The following is a 23230-nucleotide window of genomic DNA, read 5'->3' as shown; positions in this document are numbered from 1 at the left end:
ATTGGTCTCCCGGTTGCGGCCGGCTACGACAGAGCCTGGATTCGAACCAGGATCTCTAGTGGCACAGCTAGCACTGCGATGCAGTGCCTTAGACCACTGCGCCACTCGGGAGACGAGATTCTTCAAATAGCCACCCTTTGCCTTGATGACAGCTTTGCACACTCTTGGCATGCTCTCAACCAGCTTCACCTGGAATACTTTTCCAACAGTCTTGAAGGAGTTTCTTTCCTTCTTAATGCGTTTGAGCCAATCAATTGTGTTGTGACAAGGTAGGGTGGGTATACAGAAGATAGCCCTGTTTGGTAAAAGACCAAGTCCATATTATGGCAAGAACAGCTCAAATAAGCAACTTTAAGACATGAAGTTCAGTCAATACGGAAAATGTCAAGAACTTTGAAAGTCTCTTCAAGTGCAGTCACAAAAACCATCAAGCGCTATGATGAAACTGGCTCTCATGAGGACCGCGATAGGAATGGAACACCCAGCGTTAACTCTGCTGCAGAGGATAAGTTCATTAGAGTTACCAGCCTCAGAAATTGCAGCCCAAATAAATGCTTCACAGAGTTCAAGTAACATACACATCTCAACATCAACTGTTCAGAGGGGACTGTGTGAATCAGCCATTCATGGTCGAATTGCTGCAAAGAAACCACTACTAAAGAAACACGAGCAATGGACATTAGACCAGTGGAAATTTGTACTTTGGTCTGGAGTCCAAATTTGAGATTTTGGGTTCCAACCGCTGTGTCTTTGTGAGACGCGGTGTGGGTGAACGGATGATCTCCGCCTGTGTATTTCCCACCGTAAAGCATGGAGGAGGAGGTGTTATGGTGTGGGGGTGCTTTGCTGGTGACACTGTCTCTGATTTATTTAGAATTCATGGCACACTTAACCAGCATGGCTACCACAGCATTCTACAGTGATATTGCATCCCATCTGGTTTGGGCTTAGTGGGACTATCATTTGTTTTTCAACAGGACAATAACCCAACACGCCTCCAGGCTGTGTAAGGGCTATTTTACCAAGAAGGAGAGTGATGGAGTGCTGCATCAGATGATCTGGCCTCCACAATCCCCCGACCTCAACCCAATTGAGATGGTTTGGGATGAGTCGGACGGCAGAGTGAAGGAAAACTGTATATGCCAAGAAAAACCTAAGTTTAATAACATGACTATTCCCACTCTCTCTTCGCTTGACTCTATGCCTTCTGGATACTTTTTCTGCTGGGTTCCACAAAAATGAAGGCCCTAAAAAACCTCCTCATGCTTTCACCCAGTCTTCCATGTCAGGCTACAGGTTATGAGATGTGTTCCCAAGCCACGTCATTTTCACTTTGCTCCCCATCTCCTTCTTCCTCCATGGCCACCCAATAAACACATGCAGTGGCCCTAATTTACTTTCCCTCATCTTGAGGTAACTCAGGACAGTATATATACGTTTCAACATCAAAGCTGTCATCAAGGCAAAGGGTGGCTATTTGAAGAATCTCAAATATAAAATATACTTTGATTTGTTGAACACTTTTTTGGTTACTACATGATTCCATTTGTGTTATTTCATAGTTTTGATGTTGTCACTATTATTCTACAATGTAAAAAATAGTAAAAATAAAGAAAAACCCTTGAATGAGTAGGTGTGTCCAAACTTTTGACTGGTACTGTATAATTATGCATAGCTTAACACATTATTAATACTTGTCATGTTTTGTGTTTCTTTTTGCTTTTCAAGTCTTGTGCCATCACTCTCTTAGGAACCAGAAGGACGAAAAGGAGAAAGTCAAAAGCTCCAGCTGAAATGGAGGAAGTCAAAAGCTCCAGCTGAAATGTCATTATGGAAATAAGAGTGTGCATAGTGTGATTATAGAACGGAGGCCATACGTCTCGGAGTTGTAAACCTAATCATCAACAGTGAATGTTAATCATGTTTTTGTTTAGTTTTTTTAAAAGTAATTTCATGACAGTGTTGGTGTGTGGGGACCATGATAGATCCTTAGTGATGTGGACACCGAGGAACTTGATGCTTTAAACCTGCTCCACTACAGCCCCTTCGATGTGAATGTAGGCATGCTTGGCCCTCCATGATCAGCTCCTTTGTCTTGCTGACTTTGAGGCAGAGGTTGTTGTCCTGGCACCACACTGCCAGGTCTCTGACCTCCTCCCTATAGGCTGTCTCATCGTCATTGGTGATCAGGCCTACCACCATCGTGTCGTCAGCAAACTTAATGATGGTGTTGGAGTCGACATCCCACGCCATAATTTTTTAAGGTTCATATACAGTCACTGAACTAGGCAGACCAGACCCAGTTGCTATTACATTGGTGCCTAATGGAGAGCAACACCTTAAGCAGATCGGAACTGTGACCATTTTGTTCAATGGTAAACAGCCTGAGTAAGACATCTTAATTCATCCATTAAATTGGTTGGGCTGAGATAAGGGAGGTCTAGAGCACATCCAGACTTGTTACTCGAGCTGTTGATTTCGCTTTATAGGGTGGGGCAGAATTTTTGTTTGTTTGTTGTGGGTTCCAGCTCATGTGGGGGTAGGGGGAAATGAGGCAGTGGATAAAGTAGCTAAGGCAGCTGAAGAGGGAGGAGGTAGATGTGGTGGTCCCGTTAGGGGGGATGGAATGCAGGAGCATTATAGCTGAGGGGATGACCCAGAAGTGGCAGCGTGAGTGGGAGAGAGAGGAGAGGGGAAGGCAGTTTTTCAAAATGCAGAAGTCCGTGAGGAAGGTCAATAGGCACCTGGGGAGTGAAAGGAGGGATGGGGTTCTGTTGACAAAGATGAGGTTGAGTCATTGTAGATTGGGAAGTTGGTAACTTTTAGTCTGGAAACACCTAGATGGGAAGTGTATGCGGGCGGTATGGGGAGATAGGAGGATATTTTTGGGGTAACCACCTTTTCGCTTATAACCATTTTGGGCACAAATGACAGGCAGAGTGACATAGCAAGGAAGCTGTTGACATTTCTCTAGTCTATTCCACTTGCCAGCATCTACCGGTGTGAGGCTATTAGATACATGATGCTAATATATCATATTAAGGCACAGCTAAAGACTGAGCTTTACAGAAAAGCTTTCAAGGACATATGCTAATTCTGTTCTCCTGTCCACCGGATCTGATGACACCTGTATATAGCTTTGATTGTTGTCTGCTTACAATGTTTTGGGGTGTTTTTATTATTATTATTATTTTTATTAAAAAAAAAAAATTCTTCAGTGCCTTGAGTGTGAGAAAAGTGCTTTACAAATTAAATGAATTATTATTATTATTATTACTATTATAAATATGTAAACAAAACAAAGGAGATGATCGTGGACTTCAGGAAACAGCAGAGGGTGCACCCCCCTGTCCATATCGACGGGACCGCAGATGGTCCACCCACGCAGACAGTGTGGTGAAGAAGGCGCAACAGAGCCTCTTCAACCTCAGGAGGCTGAATAAATTTGGCTTGGCTCCTAAAACCCTCACAAACTTTTACAGATGCACAATTGAGAGCATCCTGTCGGGCTGTATCACCGCCTGGTACGGCAGCTGCACCGCCCGCAACCGCAGGGCTCTCCAGAGGGTGGTGCGGTCTTCCGAACGCATTACCGGGCGCAAACTACCCGCCCTCCAGGACACCTACAGCACCCGATGTCACAGGAAGGCCAAAAAGATCATCAAGGACATCAACCACCCGAGCCACTGCCTGTTCACCCCGCTATCATCCAGAAGGCGAGGTCAGTACAGGTGCATCAAAGCTGGGACCGAGAGAATGAAAAACAGCTTCTATCTCAAGGCCATCAGACTGTTAAATAGCCATCACTAGCACATCAGAGGCTGCTGCTGCCTATTGAAATCACTGGCCACTTTAAGAAATGGAACACTAGTCACTTTAATAATGTTTACATTTCTTGCACTACTCATCTCATATGTATATACTGTATTCTATTCTATAATATTCTACTGTATCTTAGTCCATGCCGCTCTGTCATTGCTTGTCCATATATGTATATATTCTTAAATTCCATTCCTTACTTAGATTTGTGTGTATTGGGTATATGTTGTGAAATTGTTAGATATTACTTGTTAGATATTACTGCACTGTTGGAGCTAGAAGCACAAGCATTTCACTACACCCACAATAACATCTGCTACACACATGTATGTGACAAATAACATTTGATTTGATTTGATTTTAATTCTCACTCCGACCTGCGAAAGGCAGCAATACGCAACACAGCGTCTAGTCTGCCAGAAACTCACACGAAAAATAAGTCTCGCTGCCTTTCGCTCGAACTACAAGACCCACAAAGCTCCTCCTCAAGATGGCACTGACAGACATGGCAGCTCTGCTTCTAGCGCCTAAGCAACTTTGTAGTTTTTATTTCTATTTTTGTATTTCTTACATTATTAGCCCAGAATGTTTTTTGCGTTATTACATACAGCCAGAAGGAACTTTTGGATATCAGAGCGTCGATAACTCACCAGCATTACGACCAGGAATACGACTTTCCCGAATTGGATCCTTTGTTCGTACCCCCCAGGGCAATTGAACTTATACCAGAGGCTGCTCCAAGATGCCGCCGGCGGAGAAGAAGTATTCGGAGTGGACTTCTAGTCCGACTCAGGAGGCGTGCACACCATCCACCGCTTCCGAGTATATTACTCGCTAATGTTCAGTCTCTGGACAATAAAGTAGACGAGCTCAGGGCGAGGATTTCCTTCCAGAGAGACATCAGAGACTGTTACATACTCTGTTTCACAGAAAAATGGCTCTCTCCGGATATATTGTCCCTGTCCATACAGCCAGCTGGGTTCTCAGTACATCGTGCAGACAGGAATAAAGAACTCTCCGGGAAGAAGAAAGGCGGTGGTGTATGTTTCATGATTAACTACTCATGCTTGTGATTGTGATAACGTACAGAAACTCAAGTCCTTTTGTTCACCCGACCTAGAATACCTCACAATCAAATTCTGACCGTATTACCTCCCAAGAGAATTCTCTTCATTTATAGTCACAGCCGTGTATATACCCCCTCAAGCCGATACCACGACGGCCCTCAAGGAACTACCCTGGACTTTGGGAAAATTGGAAACCACATATCCTGAGGCCGCATTTCTTGTAGCAGGGGATTTTAACAAATCAAATTTGAGGAAAACGCTACCGAAGTTCTATCAACACATTGACTGTAGTACACCCGCTGCCAAAACGCTCGACCACTGTTACTCCCCCTTCAGCAATACCTACAATGCCCTCCCCCGCCCTCCCTTCGGCAAATCAGATCACGACTCCATTTTGCTCCTCCCTTCCTATAGGCAGAAACTCAAACAGGAAGTACCTGTGCTAAGGTCTATTCAATGCTGGTCTGATCAGTCGGAATCCTTGCTTCAAGATTGTTTTGATCACACGGACTGGGATATGTTACGGGTAGCCTCTGAGAATAACATTGACATATACAAGGACACGGTGACTGAGTTCATCTGGAAGTATATTGGGGATGTTGTTCCCACTGTGACTATTAAAACCTACCCAAACCAGAATCCGTGGATAGATGGCAGCATACACGCAAAACTGAAAGCGCGAACCACCGCATTTTACCATGGCAAGGTGACTGGGAATATGGTTGAATAGAAACAGTGTAGTTATTCCCTCTGTAAGGCAATCAAACAGACAAAACGTCAGTGGAGTCGCAATTCAACGGCTCAGACAAGAGACGTATGTGGCAGGGTCTACAGACAATCACGGATTACAAAGGGAAAACCAGCCAGACACCGATGTCTTGCTCACGGACAAGCTAAACATCTTCTTCGTGTGACACTCTGGCTCCACGGACCTTTATTCTTGAGCCAGGGGTGTTCATGTTCATTTGTTTTGGGTGTATTTCTATGTTGGGGTGTCTAGGTTGTGGTATTTCTATGTTGGGTGATTGTGCTTGTTGGTGTTCATTGACTCCCAATCGGAGGTAACGAGTGTCAGCTGTTCGGCTCGTTATCTCTGATTGGGAGCCATATTTAAGATGTAGGTTTTCTGTTGTTAGTTGTGGGTTATTGTTCCATGTTCCAGTGTCCCAGTTTCTGTTGTTGTCTATATTGGACTTCACGCATCGTCTTGTTTGTTGTTTTTGTATTTACGTGCTTTACATATTAAAGTCATGTTCACTCGCAACGCTGCGCATTGGTCTCCTCCTTCAGACGATCGTGACAGAATAACCCACCACAACGAGACCAAGCAGCGTGGCCAGGAGCCAACGCCCTTTCCAAATCTAGCGGATATCCACTTCGACTGGGTCAAGCCGCGTGAGGAGGAGAGAAGTTGGACTTGGGAGGAGAGGATGGAGAGTCTGGAGAGTCTGGCGAGGAAGATAGATGCCTGGTCCACGGGGAGGAGAGACCCCCAGAAAATTTTTTGGGGGGGGCTCACGACGTCGGGGCAGAAGGTGTACGGCCCGGAGGAGTGCAAGAGGTTGGCAGATATGGCCGCCAGTACAAGGGGGCTACTGGGTGAAGCAGGGAAGGAAAGTGTTGAGGCACGGCATGAGGTACTGGGGTGTGTAACCAGTTCGGTCCGGCCCGTTCCTAGTCCCGAGGTGCAGCCAGTAGTGTGTGTTCCCCGTACGGTACGGCCTGTTCCGGCCCCTCGCACTAAGTGTACGGTGCGCGTCGCCAGCCCGGTTCAGCCTGTCCCTGCACCACGTAGGATGCCTACGGTGTGCGTCGTCAGCCCAGCCCGGCCTGTCCCTGCGCCACGTAGGATGCCTACGGTGTGCGTCGCCAGCCCAGCCCGGCCTGTTCCTGTGCCACGTAGGAAGCCTACGGTGCGCGTCAGACAGCCAGAGTCTGCCGTCTGCCCAACGGGGCCTGAACTGTCCGTCTGCCCAACGCCGTCTGAACGGCCCGTCTGCCCAACGGCGCCTGAACTGCCCGTCTGCCCAACGCCGTCTGAACTGTCCGTCTGCCAAGCGCCGCAGGAGCTGCCCGTCTGCCATGAGCCTGCAGAGCCTTCCGCCAGACAGGAGCAGCCAGAGCCTTCCGCCAGACAGGATCAGCCAGAGCCTTCCGCCAGACAGGATCAGCCAGAGCCTTCCGCCAGACAGGATCAGCCAGAGCCTTCCGCCAGACAGGATCCGCCAGAGCCAGCCAGCCAGGATCCGCCATTTAGTCCGGTACTGTCCCTTAGCCCGGTGCTGCCCCTTAGTCCGGTGCTGCCCCTTAGTCCGGTGCCGCCCCTTAATCCAGTGGGGTTTAGTTGGGGGGTGGTCATGAGGAAGGGTAGACGAAAGCGGAGGTTGACTAAGGTGGAGTGGGGACCACGACCTGGGCCTGAGCCGCCACCAGGGACAGACGCCCACCCAGACCCTCCCCTAGACTGTTTGCTGGTGCGCCCGGAGGTCGCACCTTTAGGGGGGGGTAATGTGACACTCTGGCTCCACGGACCTTTATTCTTGAGCCAGGGGTGTTCATGTTCATTTGTTTTGGGTGTATTTCTATGTTGGGGTGTCTAGGTTGTGGTATTTCTATGTTGGGTGATTGTGCTTGTTGGTGTTCATTGACTCCCAATCGGAGGTAACGAGTGTCAGCTGTTCGGCTCGTTATCTCTGATTGGGAGCCATATTTAAGATGTAGGTTTTCTGTTGTTAGTTGTGGGTTATTGTTCCATGTTCCAGTGTCCCAGTTTCTGTTGTTGTCTATATTGGACTTCACGCATCGTCTTGTTTGTTGTTTTTGTATTTACGTGCTTTACATATTAAAGTCATGTTCACTCGCAACGCTGCGCATTGGTCTCCTCCTTCAGACGATCGTGACACTTCGCCCACTTTGAGGATAATACAGTGCCACCGATGCGGCCCGCTCACAAGGACTGTGGGCTCTCGTTCTCCGTGGCCGACGTGAGTAAGATATTTAAGTGGGTTAACCCTCGCAAGGCTGCCGGCCCAGACGGCATCCCTAGCCACGTCCTCAGAGCATGCGCAGACCAGCTGGCTGGTGTGTTTACAGACATATTCAATCTCTCCCTATCCCAGTCTGCTGTCCCCACTTGCTTCAAGATGTCCACCATTGTTCCTGTACCCAAGAAAGCAAAAGTAACTGAATTAAATGACTATCGCCCCGTAGCACTCACTTCTGTCATCATGAAGTGCTTTGAGAGGCTAGTTAAGGATCATATCACCTCTACCTTACCTAACACCCTAGACCCAGAGTTTGCATACCGCCCCAATAGATCCATAGACGATGCAATCGCCATCGCACTGCACACTGCCCTATCCCATCTGGAGAAGAGGAATACCTATGTAAGAATTCTGTTCATTGACTATAGCTTAGCCTTCAACATCATAGTACCCTCCAAGCTCATCATGAAGCTCGGGGCCCTGGGTCTGAACCCCGCCCTGTGCAACTGGGTCCTGGACTTCCTGATGGGCCGCCCCCAGGTGGTGAAGGTAGGAAACAACATCTCTACTTTGCAGATTCTCAACACAGGCGCCCCACAAGGGTGCGTGCTCAGCCCCCTCCTGTACTCCCTGTTCATCCATGACTGCGTGGCCACGCACGCCTCCAACTCAATCATCAATTTGCAGACGACACAACAGTTGTAGGCCTGGTTACCTAGAATGACAAGACAGCCTACAGGGAGGAGGTGAGGGCCCTGGTGGAGTGGTGCCAGGAAAATAACCTCTCCCTCAACGTCAACAAACAAAGGAGCTGATCGTGGACTTCAGGAAACAGCCGAGGGAGCACGCCCCTATCCACATCGACAGGACCGCAGTATGAGAAGGTGAAAAGCTTCAAGTTCTTCGGCGTACACATCACTGCCAATCTGAAATGGTCCACCAACACAGACAGTGTGGTGACGAAGGCGCAACAGCGCCTCTTCAACCTCAGGAGGCTGAAGAACATTTTATTTGTTCCACTGCCTCGCTTGAACCTACTCTAGATTTTGTATTACAAGGTTATGTTGGAGTCCATAGAGATAGGGTGGCAGGGGGAGGAGGAGGGTGTGCTACCTTTATAAAGCGGCGGATCCCATATAAGTGTGTGGGAAAGGGAGTTGAACAGGAGTATGTAGTGGTAGAGGTGTGGTTGTGAGGGGGGAATATGGTAATAGTGAACTTTTACAACCCGTGTAAGAGACTAGAGTTGATGGCCCTTGGGAATGTAGACAGCCAAGATAGGAGACGGGTAATGTGGTGTGGGGATTTTAATGCTCATAGAACGCTCTGGGGAGGGTTTACGGACTGATGTAAATGGACAAGTGTTGGAGGAACTACTGGATGAGAAAGGGCTTGTGAGTCTTAATGACAGCTGGGGAACCAGGACTGACCCAGTAACTGGAAATAAATCTGCTCTGGATCATACTTTGATCCCAAGTTTAATGGCAGGCAGATTACGTTTTGGAGGAATCTACAGGGGTTAGTGATCACTATCCTATCACCTACAGCACCCAATGTCACAGGAAGGCCAAAAAGATCATCAAGGACATCAACCACCCGAGCCACTGCCTGTTCACCCCGCTATCATCCAGAAGGCGAGGTCAGTACAGGTGCATCAAAGCTGGGACCGAGAGAATGAAAAACAGCTTATATCTCAAGGCCATCAGACTGTTAAATAGCCATCACTAGCACATTAGAGGCTGCTGCTGCCTATTGAAATCACTGGCCACTTTAAGAAATGGAACACTAGTCACTTTAATAATGTTTACATATCTTGCACTACTCATCTCATATGTATATACTGTATTCTATAATATTCTACTGTATCTTAGTCTATGCCGCTCTGTCATTGCTTGTCCATATATGTATATATTCTTAAATTCCATTCCTTACTTAGATTTGTGTATATGTTGTGAAATTGTTAGATATTACTGCACTGTCGGAGCTAGAAGCACACCTGCAATAACATCTGCTAAACACGTGTATGTGACAAATACAATTTGATTTGATTTGATTTGATCGTGTGTACTGTAGGCTTGAGGGTGGAAGATTCAGTAGGAAATGGATTGAGTAGATGGATATTTGGGAAAGCGGAGTAGGGTCTGTTTCAGGAGGAGTGAACAGGAGCTGTCTCAGGTTGATCTCAATTCAGATAGAGAAACAGTGAATGATGGAGTAAGAGGAGCAATAGCAGGGGCCGCAAGGCAGGTGATTCCAATGGGTACAGGGGGGGGAAAGAGTAACGCAGTTCCCTGGTGGACTAAAGAGTGTAGAGAAGCAGTGAAGTGTAGGAACAGGGCTTTCAAAATGTTGAAAAGGTCCCATAATTACCAGCAGCTGATTCAGTATAAACAAGCACAAGCAGTAGTAAGGAGGATTATTAGGACAGCTAAGAGGGAGTGTTGGCACCGGTTCTGTGGAAACATAGGCAGGACCACTCCTGTGGGAGAGGTATGGGGAATGATTAAGAGGATGAGTGGGGGCAGATTGGGATCTCCCTGTGTTGAAAAGTGGGGAGATTGTTGCAGTGAGAGATATGGAGAAGGCAGAGATGTTAGCCCAGGCATTTGTGAAGGTGGACAGCTCAAATAATCTGACAGAAGAGGGGCAGCCTGGGAGAGAGAGGGTCAAAGGAGAACATCCGGGGACCTGGATCAGAAAGAGATGGTGGGGGATGCATTAAATTCCCCTTTTACATTGGCTGAGATGAAGAGAGCATTAGCTAAAGCTGGGGTAGCATCTCCTGGGAAGAATGAGATGTGTTTCATAATGATGGCTCATCTCAGTGACACTGCAATGGGTCCTTTACAATAAGGTGTGGCAGGAAGGGAAACTGCCTAAAAGTTGGAAGCAGGCTGTAGTAGTGCCGATACGGAAACCAGGGAAAGACCCTACTAGTCCTTCAAGCTATAGGCCGATAGCGTTGACATCTCACGTATGTAAACTTATGGAAAGGATGATAACGGAAAGGTTGACTTACTTTCTGGACAGTAGAGGACTAATGTCACCAGATCAAAGTGGGTTCAGGAAAGGCAGGGGAACAATGGATCCTGTACTGTGCCTTGAGTTAGTCATACGGAAGGCACAGGCAAATAAAGAGGTGGTGGTAGCCATTGTCTTTGATGTAGAGAAGGCTTATGATACAGTATAATGTGGAATGAAGGCCTACTTATTAAGCTGGATAACATGTGGGTTGGAGAAAGGATTTTTAACTGGATAAAGGATTTTATTTTTGGGGGCGATCAATACAAGTGAGGGTGGGAAGCTCTATGTCAGAAAGCTATGAGGTGGATAATGGTACCCCCCAGGGAAGTGTCATTAGTCCTTTGTTGTTCTCTATTATGATTGACAATGTATTCTCCCAGGTGAGACCTGATATTGTTAGTTAATTGTTTGCGGATGACGGGGTACTGTGGAAGAGAGGGAGAAATATTACCCATACAGCCAGAAGAGTTCAAGAAGCGATTAGTGAAGTTGAGCAGTGGTCCCTCAGGTGGGACTTTAAGTTTTCAGTTTGCGAAAACACAGACAGTGTTTTTTTCTAGAAGGAAGGTAATATACTTGAAGTTGTATGGAAGGAATCTGGAGAGGGTGGGAGGGTTTAGGTTCCTGGGGGTCTGGTTTGACACTTGAATGACATGAGTGGAGCATATTAACAGAGTCGTTGTCAAAGGAAAGAAAATATTGAATGTGATGCGTTGCCTGTCAGGAATGGAGTGGGGGGCAGATAGAATGGCGTTGGAAATGCTATATATAGCCCTGTCAAGGTCATCACTGGATTATGGAAGTGTAGCATATCGATCAGCAGTTTAGAGATCTTTAAAAAAGCTAGATGTAATCCAGGCCCAAGCCCTAAGAATATGTTGTGGAGCACTCAGGACCTCCCCAGTGGCAGCGATGCAGGTAGTTGGGAGAGATGCCGTTAAAGTTAAGAAGACAACAGCTAACCATGACATATTGGGTAAATCTACAAGGACATAAGGTTACACATCCTACAAAAAAGGTACTCCTAGAGTGCTGGGAACATGAACAAACTCTGAATACAAGTTTTGGGTGGATAGGCAATGGCATGGCGAGAGAGATGGGGTTGTTTGGGAGGGAGTTTTGCCCCTCTGTGGCTCTTCCTGCTATCCTACCTTGGTCAATCTACAAACAATACCCCATAATGACAAAACAAAAACAGGTTTAAAAACTGAAATATCTTATTTACATAAGTAGTCAGACCCTTTACTCAGTACTTTGTTGAAGCACCTTTGACAGTGATTACAGCATCGAGTCTTCTTGAGTATGACGCTACAAGCTTGGCACACCTGTATTTGGGGAGTTTCTCCCATTCTTCTCTGCAGATCCTCTCAAGCTCTGTCAGGTTGCACAGCTATTTTCAGATCTCTCCAGAGATGTTCGATTGGGTTCAAGTCCGGGCTCTGGCTGGGCCACTCAAGGACATTCAGAGACTTGTCCTAAAGCCACTCCTGCGTTGTCTTTGCTGTGTGCTTAGGGTCATTGTCCTGTTGGAAGGTGATCCTTTTCCCCAGTCTGAGGTCCTGAGGGCTCTGGAGCAGGTTTTCATCAAGGATCTTTCTGTACTTTGCTCTGTTCATCTTTCCCTTGATCCTGACTAGTCTCCCAGTCCCTGCCGCTGAAAAACATCCCCACAGCATGATGCTGCCACCACCATGCTTCAACGTAGGGATGGTGCCAGGTTTCCTCCAGACGTGACGATTGGCATTCAGGCCAAAGAGTTCAATCTTGGTTTCATCAGACCAGAGAATGTTGTTTCTCATGGCCTGAGAATCATTTAGATGCCTTTTGGCAAACTCCAAGCGTGCTGTCATGTGCCTTTTACTGAGGAGTGGCTTCCGTCTGGCCACTCTACCATAAAGGCCTGATTGTTGGAGTGCTGCAGAGATGGTTGTCCTTCTGGAAGCTTCTCCCATCTCCACAGAGGAAATCTGGAGTTCTGTCAGAGTGACCATCGGGTTCTTGGTCACCTCCCTGACCAAGGCCCTTCTCCCCCGATTTCTCAGTTTGGCCGGGCGGCCAGCTCTAGGAAGAGTCTTGGTGGTTCCAAACTTGTTCCATTTAAGAATGATGGAGGCCACTGTGTTCTTGGGGACCTTCAATGCTGCAGAAATGTTTTGGTACCCTTTTCCCAGATCTGTGCCTCACACAATCCTGTCTCGGAGCTCTACGGACAATTCCTTCGACCTCATGGCTTGGTTTTTGCTCTGACATGCACTCTCAGCTGTGGGACCTTATATAGACAGGTGTGTGACCTTCCAAATCATGTCCAATCAATTGAATTTACCACAGGTGGACTCCAATCAAGTTGTAGAAACATCTCAAGGATGATCAATGGAAACAGGATGCACCTGAGCTGAATTTCAAGTCTCATAGCAAAGGGTCTGAATATTTATGTAAATAAGGTATTTCTGTTTTTTATTTTTAATACATTTGCAAACATTTCTAACATGACGCTTTGTCATTATGGGGTATTGTGTGTAGATTGATGAGTATAAAAGTAATTTAATACATTTTAGAATAAGGCTGTAATGTAACAAAATGTGGAAAAAGTCAAGGGGTCTGAATACTTTCCGAATGCACTGTAAATCTAGGGTTGCTTGAGAGTGTTAGAGATGTTGAGGAAGGAGTAGATTCAGTTATAAGTGAATATTTAAGAACACAATACTATGCTTTCTTGAATATATTCACAGATGGGTCTAAGGACCCTAAAACAGGGAGGACAGGTGCAGCTTTTAATGGTCATGAGTATAAGGTGGAAGTGACAAAAAGAGCAACAGATAATTTATCTGTTTACACAATGGAGTTGTTGGCCATACTATTGGCTGCAGAGTGGGTGGAGGAGGTGAAGCCAGACAGGGTAGTCATCTGCTCTGACTCCTGTGCAGCACTGATGAGCTTAAATGCATTTGTGTCTCAGAGCAGACAGGATGTATTGTATGAGGTTTTGCAGTGCTTGTATAGGGTGAAACAGATGGGGGTATTTGTGATGTTCCTCTGGGTACCAGCTCATGTGGGAGTAAAGGGGAATGAGGAGGTGGATGTTATCGCCAAGCAGGCTCTTAAACGTTCTAATGTTGAGATGGAATTGTCAATCAGTAAAGCAGAAGCCAAGGGGTTATTAAGAACAGTGGTTAAAAAACAAATGGCAAGAGTTGTGGAACAGGGAGAGAAAGGGAAGACACCTGTATAAGATCCAGGAAAAGGTGGGGGCGGGATGTCCTCAGGCCGAGAGAGAAGGGAGGAAAGTGTAATCACAAGGCTGAGACTGGGACACGAGGGGGGAGGGGGGGTTGTGCCACCTTCATAAAGCAAGGACTTCCTTACAAATCAAATCAAATCACATTTTATTGGTCACATACACATATTTAGCAGATGTTATTGCGGGTGTAGCGAAATGCTTGTGTTCCTAGCTCCAACAGTGCAGTAGTATCTAACAATTCACAATAATACACAAATCTAAAAGTAGAATGGAATTAAGAAATATATAAATATTAGGACAAGCAATGTCTGGAGTGGCATTGACTAAATACAGGAGAATAGAATACAGTATATACATATGAGATGAGTAAAGCAGTATGTAAACATTATTAAAGTGACTAGTGTGCCACTATTAAAGTGGCCAGTGATTCCATGTCTGTGTATATAGGGCAGCAGCCTCTAAGGTGCAGGGTTGAGTAGCCGGGTGGTAGCCGGCTAGTGATGGCTATTTAACAGACGGCCTTGATATAGAAGCTGTTTTTCAGTCTCTCGGTCCCAGCTTTGATGCACCTGTACTGACCTCGCCTTCTGGATGATAGGCAGTGAACAGGCAGTGGCTCGGGTGGTTGATGTCCTTGATGATCTTTTTGGCCTTCCTGTTACATCGGGTGCAGTAGGTGTCCTGGAGGGCAGGCAGTGTGCCCCCGGTGATGCGTTGGGCAGATGGTACCACCCTCTGGAGAGCCCTGCGGTTGCGGGCGGTGCAGTTGCCGCACCAGGCGGTGATACAGCTTGACAGGATGCTCTCAATTGTGCATCTGTAAAAGTTTCTGAGGATGTCAGGGGCCTAGCAGAATTTCTTCAGCCTCCTGAGGTTGAAGAGGCGCTGTTGCGCCTTCTTCACCACACTGTCTGTGTGGATGGACCATTTCAGATTGTCAGTGATGTGTACGCCGAGGAACTTGAAGCTTTCCACCTTCTCGACTGTGGTCCCGTTGATGTGGATAGGGGTGTGCTCCCTCTGCTGTTTCCTGAAGTCCACGATCAGCTCCTTCGTTTTGTTGACGTTGAGAGAGAGGTTATTTTCCTAGCCCCACTCTGCCAGGGCCCTCACCTCCTCCCTGTAGGCTGTCTCGTCATCGTTGGTAATCTACTGTTGGCCTACTACTGTTGTGTCGTCTCCAAACTTGATGATTGATTTGGAGGTGTGCGTTGCAACCCAGTCAGGGGTGAACAGGAAGTACAGGAGGGTGCTGAGCACGCACCCTTGTGGGGCCCTTGTGTTGAGGATCAGCGAAGTGTAGGTGTTGTTTCCTACCTTCACCACTTGGAGGCGTCCCGTCAGGAAGTCCAGGACACAGTTGCACAGGGCGGGGTTCAGATCCAGGGCCCTGAGCTTAATGATGAGCTTGGAGGGTACTATGGTGTTGAAGGCTGACCTATAGTCAATGAACAGCATTCTGACGTAGGTATTCCTCTTGTCCAGATGGGATAGGGCAGTGTGCAGTGCGATGGCGATTGCATCGTCTGTGGATCTATTGGGAAGGTAAGCAAATTGAAGTGGGTCTAGGGTGTCAGGTAAGGTAGAGGTGATATGATCCTTAACTAGCCTCTCAAAGCACTTCATGATGACAGAAGTGAGTGCTACGGGGTGAATACTAGGCAAAGGTATTGAACAGGAATATGTGGTGGTGGAGGTATGGTTGAGAGGAGGGGTGCTAGTGGTAGTGAACTACTATAATCCGTGTCAAATATTGTACCTGGAAGTGCTGGAGAGGGTGGAGGGCCAGGAAAGAAGTAAGGTCATGTGGTGTGGGTATTTTAATGCCCACAACACGCTCCTAACAGATGAAGAGAAGGCAGAGATGATGGCCAAAGTGTTTGTCCAAGTGCATAGCTCTGCAAATTTGTCAGAGGTGGGGCAGAGGGGGAGAGAGAGAACGAGAGATGAGCATCCTGGAGTGCTGGATAGGAGGGGGGATGTAAATTATGCGTTGAATGCACCATTTAACATGGTGGAGTTGAAAAGGACAATAGGTAAGGCTGGGTTAACTTCACCTGGGAATGATGAGGTGTGCTATGTCATGTTGGCCCATCTTAGTGATGAGGCACTGGATAAGGTATTGGTGTTGTACAACAGAGTGTGGGAGGAGGGGAAACTACCAGGCAGCTGGAAGGAGGCAGTAGTGGTACCAATCCGGAAGCCAGGGAAGGACCCAATGAGGCCAACAAGTTATCGGCCAATATCTTTAACATCACATGTATGTAAGATTATGGAACGTTTGATTACAGAGAGGCTAACTTACTTCCTGGAGAGCAGGGGGCTAGTATTGCCACATCAGATTGGGTTCAGGAAGGGTAGGGGAACTACTGACCCAGTGTTCTGCTTAGAAGCAGAGGTCAGGAAGGCTCAAGTGAACAAGGAGACTGCTGTAGCTGTCTTTTTTTATGTGGAGAAGGCATATGATATGATGTGGAAGGAGGGGTTGTTAATCAAGCTTGATTTTATGGGGGTAGGAGGAAGAACGTACAACTGGATAAAGGATTTCCTGTTTGAAAGGTCTATCCAGGTGAGGGTGGGATTTTACAGGCATGCTGGGAACATGAGCAAAGACAGAACACAAGCTTTGCGTGGGAGTGTAATGCCCAGGCGAAGGGACTGTATGGAAGGGAGATCAGTCCAATGATAGCTATTCCTGTAAATCCACCATGGCTACTCCCGCCTCCAGTAGTTGATCTAGAAGTGTTGGAGAGACTACAGAAAGATAGGGAGGGCGTTGATCCATCTGATTTTTTAAAGAGACGTCTGGATACTGTGTATCAGGATTTTGTGGCCATTTACACAGATGGTTCAAAAGATCCAAGGACAGGACGTACTGGGTCAGTATTTGTAGTGCAGGAATGTGGGGTGGCAGTCAGGAAACGTATTACAGATCATCTGGCTGTATGTACGGTGGAGCTGATGGCCATACTGTTGGCCTTGCAGTGGGTGGAGGAAGTCAAACAAGACAGAGTAGTTATTTGCTCTGATTCATGTGACGTGTTGATGAGTCTCCAGTCCTTTAGCTCAAGTAGCAGACAAGACCTGCTTTATGAGGTGCTACAAACCCATGGCAGGATTAGACAGATGGGTATACAGATAAGATTTACTTGGGTCCCAGCCCATGTGGGGGTGGAAGGGAACGAGGCAGTTGATGTACTTGCTAAACAAGCACTTTATAGTGGGGATGTTGATGTTGAAGTTTCAATGAGTAAGGCAGAGGCAAAAAGCCTGATATGGACAGTGTTGGTGCAGAGATGGCAGTAGCAGTGGAACAGAGATACTAAGGGCAGGCATTTATTTCAAGTACAGAGGAAAGTCGGGGAGGGGAGGACGACAGGAAGGGACAGAAGAGAGGAGGCTATTTTTATAAGATCAAGGGTGGGACACCGCCGGTTGAATTAGACCTTAAATGTGATAGGAAAGCATCCAACAGGAAAGTGTGATTATTGCCAGGAAACAGAAACCTTGGAGCATGTATTGCTACAGTGTGGGCAGTATCAGAGGGAAAGAGAGAGGCTGAGATCTAGTATGAGAGAGAAGGGGATACAGGAAATTAGTTTAAAGAGTATATTGACTAGAACTTCATTAGATATAGTCTCAATTATTTTGTTATCTTTTCAAAGAGCAACGGGGCTGGCAAGTAGTATTTCGCATCTCCCTGTCTCTGGCCGACACTCCAGTACAGTAGATGGCGATAATGCACCATAACGTTGGATGCCAACCGCCGATAAACCCCACCAAAGAAGAATATTCCACTTTTGACGTCATAACTATGCTACACAAAAGCTGATGCGTGGGGTAGGTGAGCTAGCAAAACATTTTCCACGTTTTTGAGTAAGAATATTCGACAAACAATTTGACTCAAAGTATGAGTAGTTTAGTTGTTCATTTTGTTTGATTTAAAAGCTATTTTCTATAGAATTATAAACAGTCAGTCTTTTGTCTAGCCAGAGGCTAACTAGACTGTTTGCTATCTATCTAACTAGCTCGCTAACCAGCTAGCTACCTTGCTTACCCAAACAACAAGGACTGAATCCTGAGGCTTCTGTTATTTTGCAGTTGGAACTTTTTCGAACTGTTGGGAAACATCACATCTAGCTAATCACTACCATGAGTTTGACGATGGAGACCAGTGTCTCTTTCCTCAAATATGAACTTGCATCTACCATCGAACAGGCAGTGACGTGTGCAGTAGAAACCGTTTTGAAGGAAACTGCTAGAGTAGTCGGTATCAAACTGGCCGCAGCTCGGACTGCTGCTGCTGAGTCTCATCGTGAGAACCAAAGTTTGAGAGAGAGACTTGACGTATCGGAGGGTGAACTCAAAGCTACACGCTACTACATGACAGCAGCCGAGAAGAACATCAAACAGTGTTTACTTCTTAATCACAACCAGCCTAGATCCGGTGCTTTAGGTCCTGGTTCAGAAGAGTCTCTTTTTCTCTTTCCCCCCACTGCTTCGGGGAGTCCTTCCAACATGCTCACGACCCGTGGGCCCAAGTCTTTTCGAGGCTCATCCACACGATCACAGTTTTCTAAGTCACTCCCCAGTGTAGGTCTTTGCTTACCAACAGTACAGCATGAATGGCCCAGGAGCAGCGAAAGCTTGACAAGAATACGGACATCCTCCTCCACTGTCTCTTCTACCAATCCCTCACGAACATCCAAAGTGCCACAATTAGAGGTTGGAAACTCACCTCATCACACTGAGGAGGATACAGAGGGTCAATTCTACATTACAGACGATGGTGTTGCAGAGAAAGGTAGGCTTATCTCAGATTGTTCAGGCAATTCTCACATAAAAAAGTATTTTTAACAGGCTTTTTACCTTTGTTTCACAAACCATTTTTGAGAAAATCATGATGAAAGTGGCCGTTTTATGCTCTTTTTAGACCTATACATGCTTCCTGAAAGACCCTATGATCTGTGAACCATACATGGATGGTACATACATCTTGGTGTCATTATACTCCTTATAATCTGCTCTAAAATATTCTGAAATAAAATAAAAAATCACATTAATTTATTCAATGTAAAATATTATTAGTATCTCAAAAGTACCCTTTTTGATTTTGCTTATTTGTTAGACATATTGTTTGGAACAATATACTCATCAAATACATCACATTTCCAGAGTGGGCTCTGCTACTTTTGAAGAAATTATCAAATGTATACATAGAAATTGACATTATAGTTAATTAACCAATCACAGCCCTCCTGTAGGATTCAGCAAATCACCATCAGAGGGAGTTATAATGTATGCCATTAGGCAGACGCTATTATCCAAAGCACCTTGCAGTCATGCGTGCATACATTTTACATATGGGTGGTCCCGGGAATCGAACCCACTATCCTGACGTTACAAGCGCCATGCTCTACCAACTGAGCTACAGAGGACCACAGTTCCTTTTGAATCCATTTTCGCGTTCACTGTGTTGGTCATAAAATTGATCAGAACTTTAAAAGTAAGTCTCCACTCTGGAAATGTGATGTACTTGTATATTGTTTAAAACAATGTCAAAAAATTAACCAAATCAAAAAGGGTACTGTTGAGATATTAATATTAGTCGTTTTAATGTTGAATAAATGCATGTGTAAAATTGTATTTCAGAATGTAGCGATACTCGAGCACACTATTAGGAGTATGACACCAAGGTTTTGTCTGTATCATATACGGTTCATGGATCATTGGGTCCAAAAAGGGCCTAAAATTGACACTTTAATTATCATGTTTTTAATCATGATAACAAATGTAAAAAGCATATCAAACATACTTCCTCCCAATGAAGTTTCTATATGAGAATTGCCAGAACAATTGGAGATACCAAAAATATTTTCAGGCTATGCTGGCATGGAATCGCCCTATTTGCATGTACTCAACAAATGAAAAGTATCCTGCTCACTGATCATGATATCATTCATCTCTTTCAGAGTACAAAGTCTGTGCAAGTGGAGGAGAGGACTCTGGAATAATTCAACACAAGCAGGAGGGGGGAACAGTGGCAGCAGAGGTCCCTCGCAGAACTCCTGATATTACCAACTTTGAGTTGGAGATGGGTCAGAGTCACCCAGCAGGCAATGTGAATGACCTGGGCCTGATCCAGGTGCTCGATGAGGTGGATGAAGTCAAAAGAACAGTTAAAATTGAAAACGACCCTGATGTCCCTAGTATGATGGAGTCCCAGCTCCCTGAATCATCACAACAACTGCCACAGATGCCAGCTCACATTGATAACAATGATGGTGACAATGATGGTAACTTCATGGGGTTTGTCCCACCCCCTGCAGGGGACCCTGGTCTTATTGGGGCTTTTGAAGTCCAAATGGAGAGCTCGGATAAGGTGCATCGCTGCAACGTGTGTGGCCGGGGCTTCCGCCGCTTCTACTGCCTGAAGACACACCAGCGCATTCACACAGGTGAGCGGCCGTATCCCTGCAGGTATTGCGAGAAGCGTTTCCGCCACCTGGACAGTCTGCATAAGCACCAGCGCATCCACACTGGGGAGAGGCCCTATCGCTGTGCCCAGTGTGGCTGCTGTTTCAGGGAGCTGGGCCAGCTCAAGAAGCACAGGCTGACCCACTCACCTGCTCCCACCACACCCCATCCGGCAGTGGCACTGTCTCTACTCCAAGCAGGGCCCTCCTACACATGGCCACACCTCCACTCACAGTCCCTGGATTCCTGATCAGGATAGATTTGGTACACACATTCATACAAACATATTTTGTAAACATGATATGATGGTACTAATTTTGTGTGTTAAGTTCATCCTAATCAAAAGTTAATATTTAATTGACAATGTACACAGAAGCTGATCATGTAAAGAATCATCTATTTATATTGCTGCTTGTTCACAATTTTCTTAATTGGCATAAAAGTTCATTATGCAGTCACAGATAGGAGCAGGTCTGCAGATTCCACCTGGAAAGGTTTATTCAACAGTTTGGCATCAAGGATTGATTTCCGTTAACTACAGACACACACATACGTGGTCAAATGGAAATACAGAACACTTGAGCTGAGTTGATGGCTCAATACAGAAATGAAAAGTGTATTTTTGTTGGTATCACATACATCTTTATCAACAGTTTAACACTATAATTATAAAGCCCAAAACTGTGAAGGGGAAAATATGTATTTAAAGTGATGCTTCTGTTCTATATTGTTTTCTTTAGCCTGTTCATTTTGAACAGCAATTTATTTATTTTTGTACGTTTTTGATTTACATGATAATTTACCAATAAAGTCATATTTTCAGAGTATTATTGGATATTTTTTTTTAGCATTGTTACAGTAAAATAGAACATCTGAAACAGTGCCCTAGACACCAAGTTTATTCATCAAAAAATATGGTTATTACAATATGTTCTACACATCACAAAATGCAGATACCTATACTACCCTGCCCTTGCTGTCTGGCATTGCTCATCTAGGGCCCTGTGTTTTGTACAATCATGTGACAGACAGCAAGATTTTATCCTGTATTTTAAGCCTTATCCAAAAATGAGAATTACACAAAAATGAAAGCAATTGTCAGAGGATGGTGCTGGACCACCTACTGTACTGGAGTGTGGGCCAGAGACCGGGAGAAACTAAATCCTACCTGCCAGCCCCTTTGCTCTTAAAAAATATAAAGTATTTGAGACTATCTAATGACGTTCTACTCAATATACTCTTGTCTGCTGGACATGAAAAAGTGGACTGTTAGGTAAAATTTAAAAAAGTGATGACTATGCAAAACACAGGGCCCTAATTTTATGCAGGTAAAGTCATACCATATAAAAAATAATCACGACAGCTGCGATGGAAACAGGACGTTTCGGTACAATTTTATAAATGCCGACAGATAATTTGTTCGTTCGACATGGTGGGATCTTTTGGGGTCAGTAAAATTAATTATGCGAGAAATGGCGGTGGAAACGCCTTTATGCGCATATATTGATATAATAACCAAGTAAACTTGGGGACACATGATATGGTGTGTGGTCCTCCCACTATGACTCATCTGGAAAGCATGCAGCTTATTAGGCTACAGATGAACAGTGGCGTAAAGTACACTACATGACCAAAAGTATGTGGACTCCTGCTCGTCAAACATCTCATTCCAAAATCATGGGAGTTGGTCCCCCCTTTGCTGCTATAACAGCCTCCACTCTTCTGGGAAGGCTTTCCACTTGATGTTGGAACATTGCTGCAGGGACTTGCTTCCATTCAGCCACAAGAGCATTAGTGAGGTTGGGCACTGATGTTAGGTGATTAGGCCTGGCTCACAGTCAGCATTTCAATTCATCCCAAAGGTGTTCGATGGGGTTGAGGTCAGGGCTCTGTGCAGGCCAGTCAAAGTTCTTCCACACCGATCTCGAAAAACCATTTATTTATGGACCTCGCTTTGTGCACTGGGGCATTGTCATACTGAAACAGGAAAGGGCCTTCCCCAAACTGTTGCCACAAAGTTGAAAGCACAGAATCGTCTAGAATGTAATTGTATGCTGTAGCCGTTAAGATTTCATTTCACTGGAGCCTAAGGAGCCTGAACCATGAAAAACAGCCCCAACCATTATTCCTCCTCCACCACCAAACTTTACAGTTGGTACTATGCATTCGGGCAGGTAGCGTTCTCCTGGCATCACCAAACCCAGATTTGCCGTCAGACTACCAGATGGTGAAGCGTGATTCATCACTCAAGAGAACGCGTTTCCACTGCTCCAGAGTCCAATGGCGGCGAGCTTTACACCGCTGCAGCCAACGCTTGGCAGAGGCAGTTTGGAACTCGGTAGTGATTGTTGCTACTGAGAACATATGACTTTTACACGTTTCAGCATTCGGTGGTCCCGTTCTGTGCGCTTGTGATGCCTACCACTTCGCGGCTGAGCTGTTGTTGCTCCTAGACATTCACAATAGCAGCACTTGTCATTGACCGGGACAGCTCTAGCAGGACAGACATTTTACGAAATGACTTGTTGGAAAGGTGGCATCCTATGACGGTGCTACGTTGAAAGTCACTGAGCTCTTCAGTAAGGCCATTCTACTGTTTGTCTTTGGAGATTTTATACACC

At 45.8% G+C, this 23230-nt stretch overlaps 1 protein-coding gene across 1 annotated transcript; it reads left to right on the top strand.

Annotated features, from left to right (window-relative positions):
- The first annotated feature begins 17955 nt into the window (after positions 1 to 17955).
- On the top strand, positions 17956 to 21436 carry LOC311135894 (uncharacterized protein). The gene is made up of 2 exons (XM_084169915.1): positions 17956 to 18936; positions 20105 to 21436. The coding sequence occupies exons 1-2, from the start codon at positions 18285 to 18287 to the stop codon at positions 20857 to 20859; spliced, it is 1407 nt and encodes a 468-aa protein (XP_084026041.1). The 5' UTR covers positions 17956 to 18284; the 3' UTR covers positions 20860 to 21436.
- Positions 21437 to 23230: the final 1794 nt, after the last annotated feature.

Source organism: Coregonus lavaretus (assembly GCF_964263955.1).
Source record: "Coregonus lavaretus genome assembly, chromosome: 10".
NCBI classification, from domain to species: Eukaryota; Metazoa; Chordata; class Actinopteri; order Salmoniformes; family Salmonidae; genus Coregonus; species Coregonus lavaretus.
The sequence above is the reverse complement of the archived record's forward strand: the minus strand, read 5'-3'. Positions and strand labels throughout refer to the sequence as shown.

Bases quoted from the DNA above. Each gene is read 5' to 3' on its own strand.
- LOC311135894 (XM_084169915.1), top strand. From the start codon at position 18,285: ATGAGTTTGACGATGGAGACCAGTGTCTCTTTCCTCAAATATGAACTT. The intron at 18,937-20,104 runs GTAGGCTTATCT...CATCTCTTTCAG, and splicing joins CGATGGTGTTGCAGAGAAAG to AGTACAAAGTCTGTGCAAGT.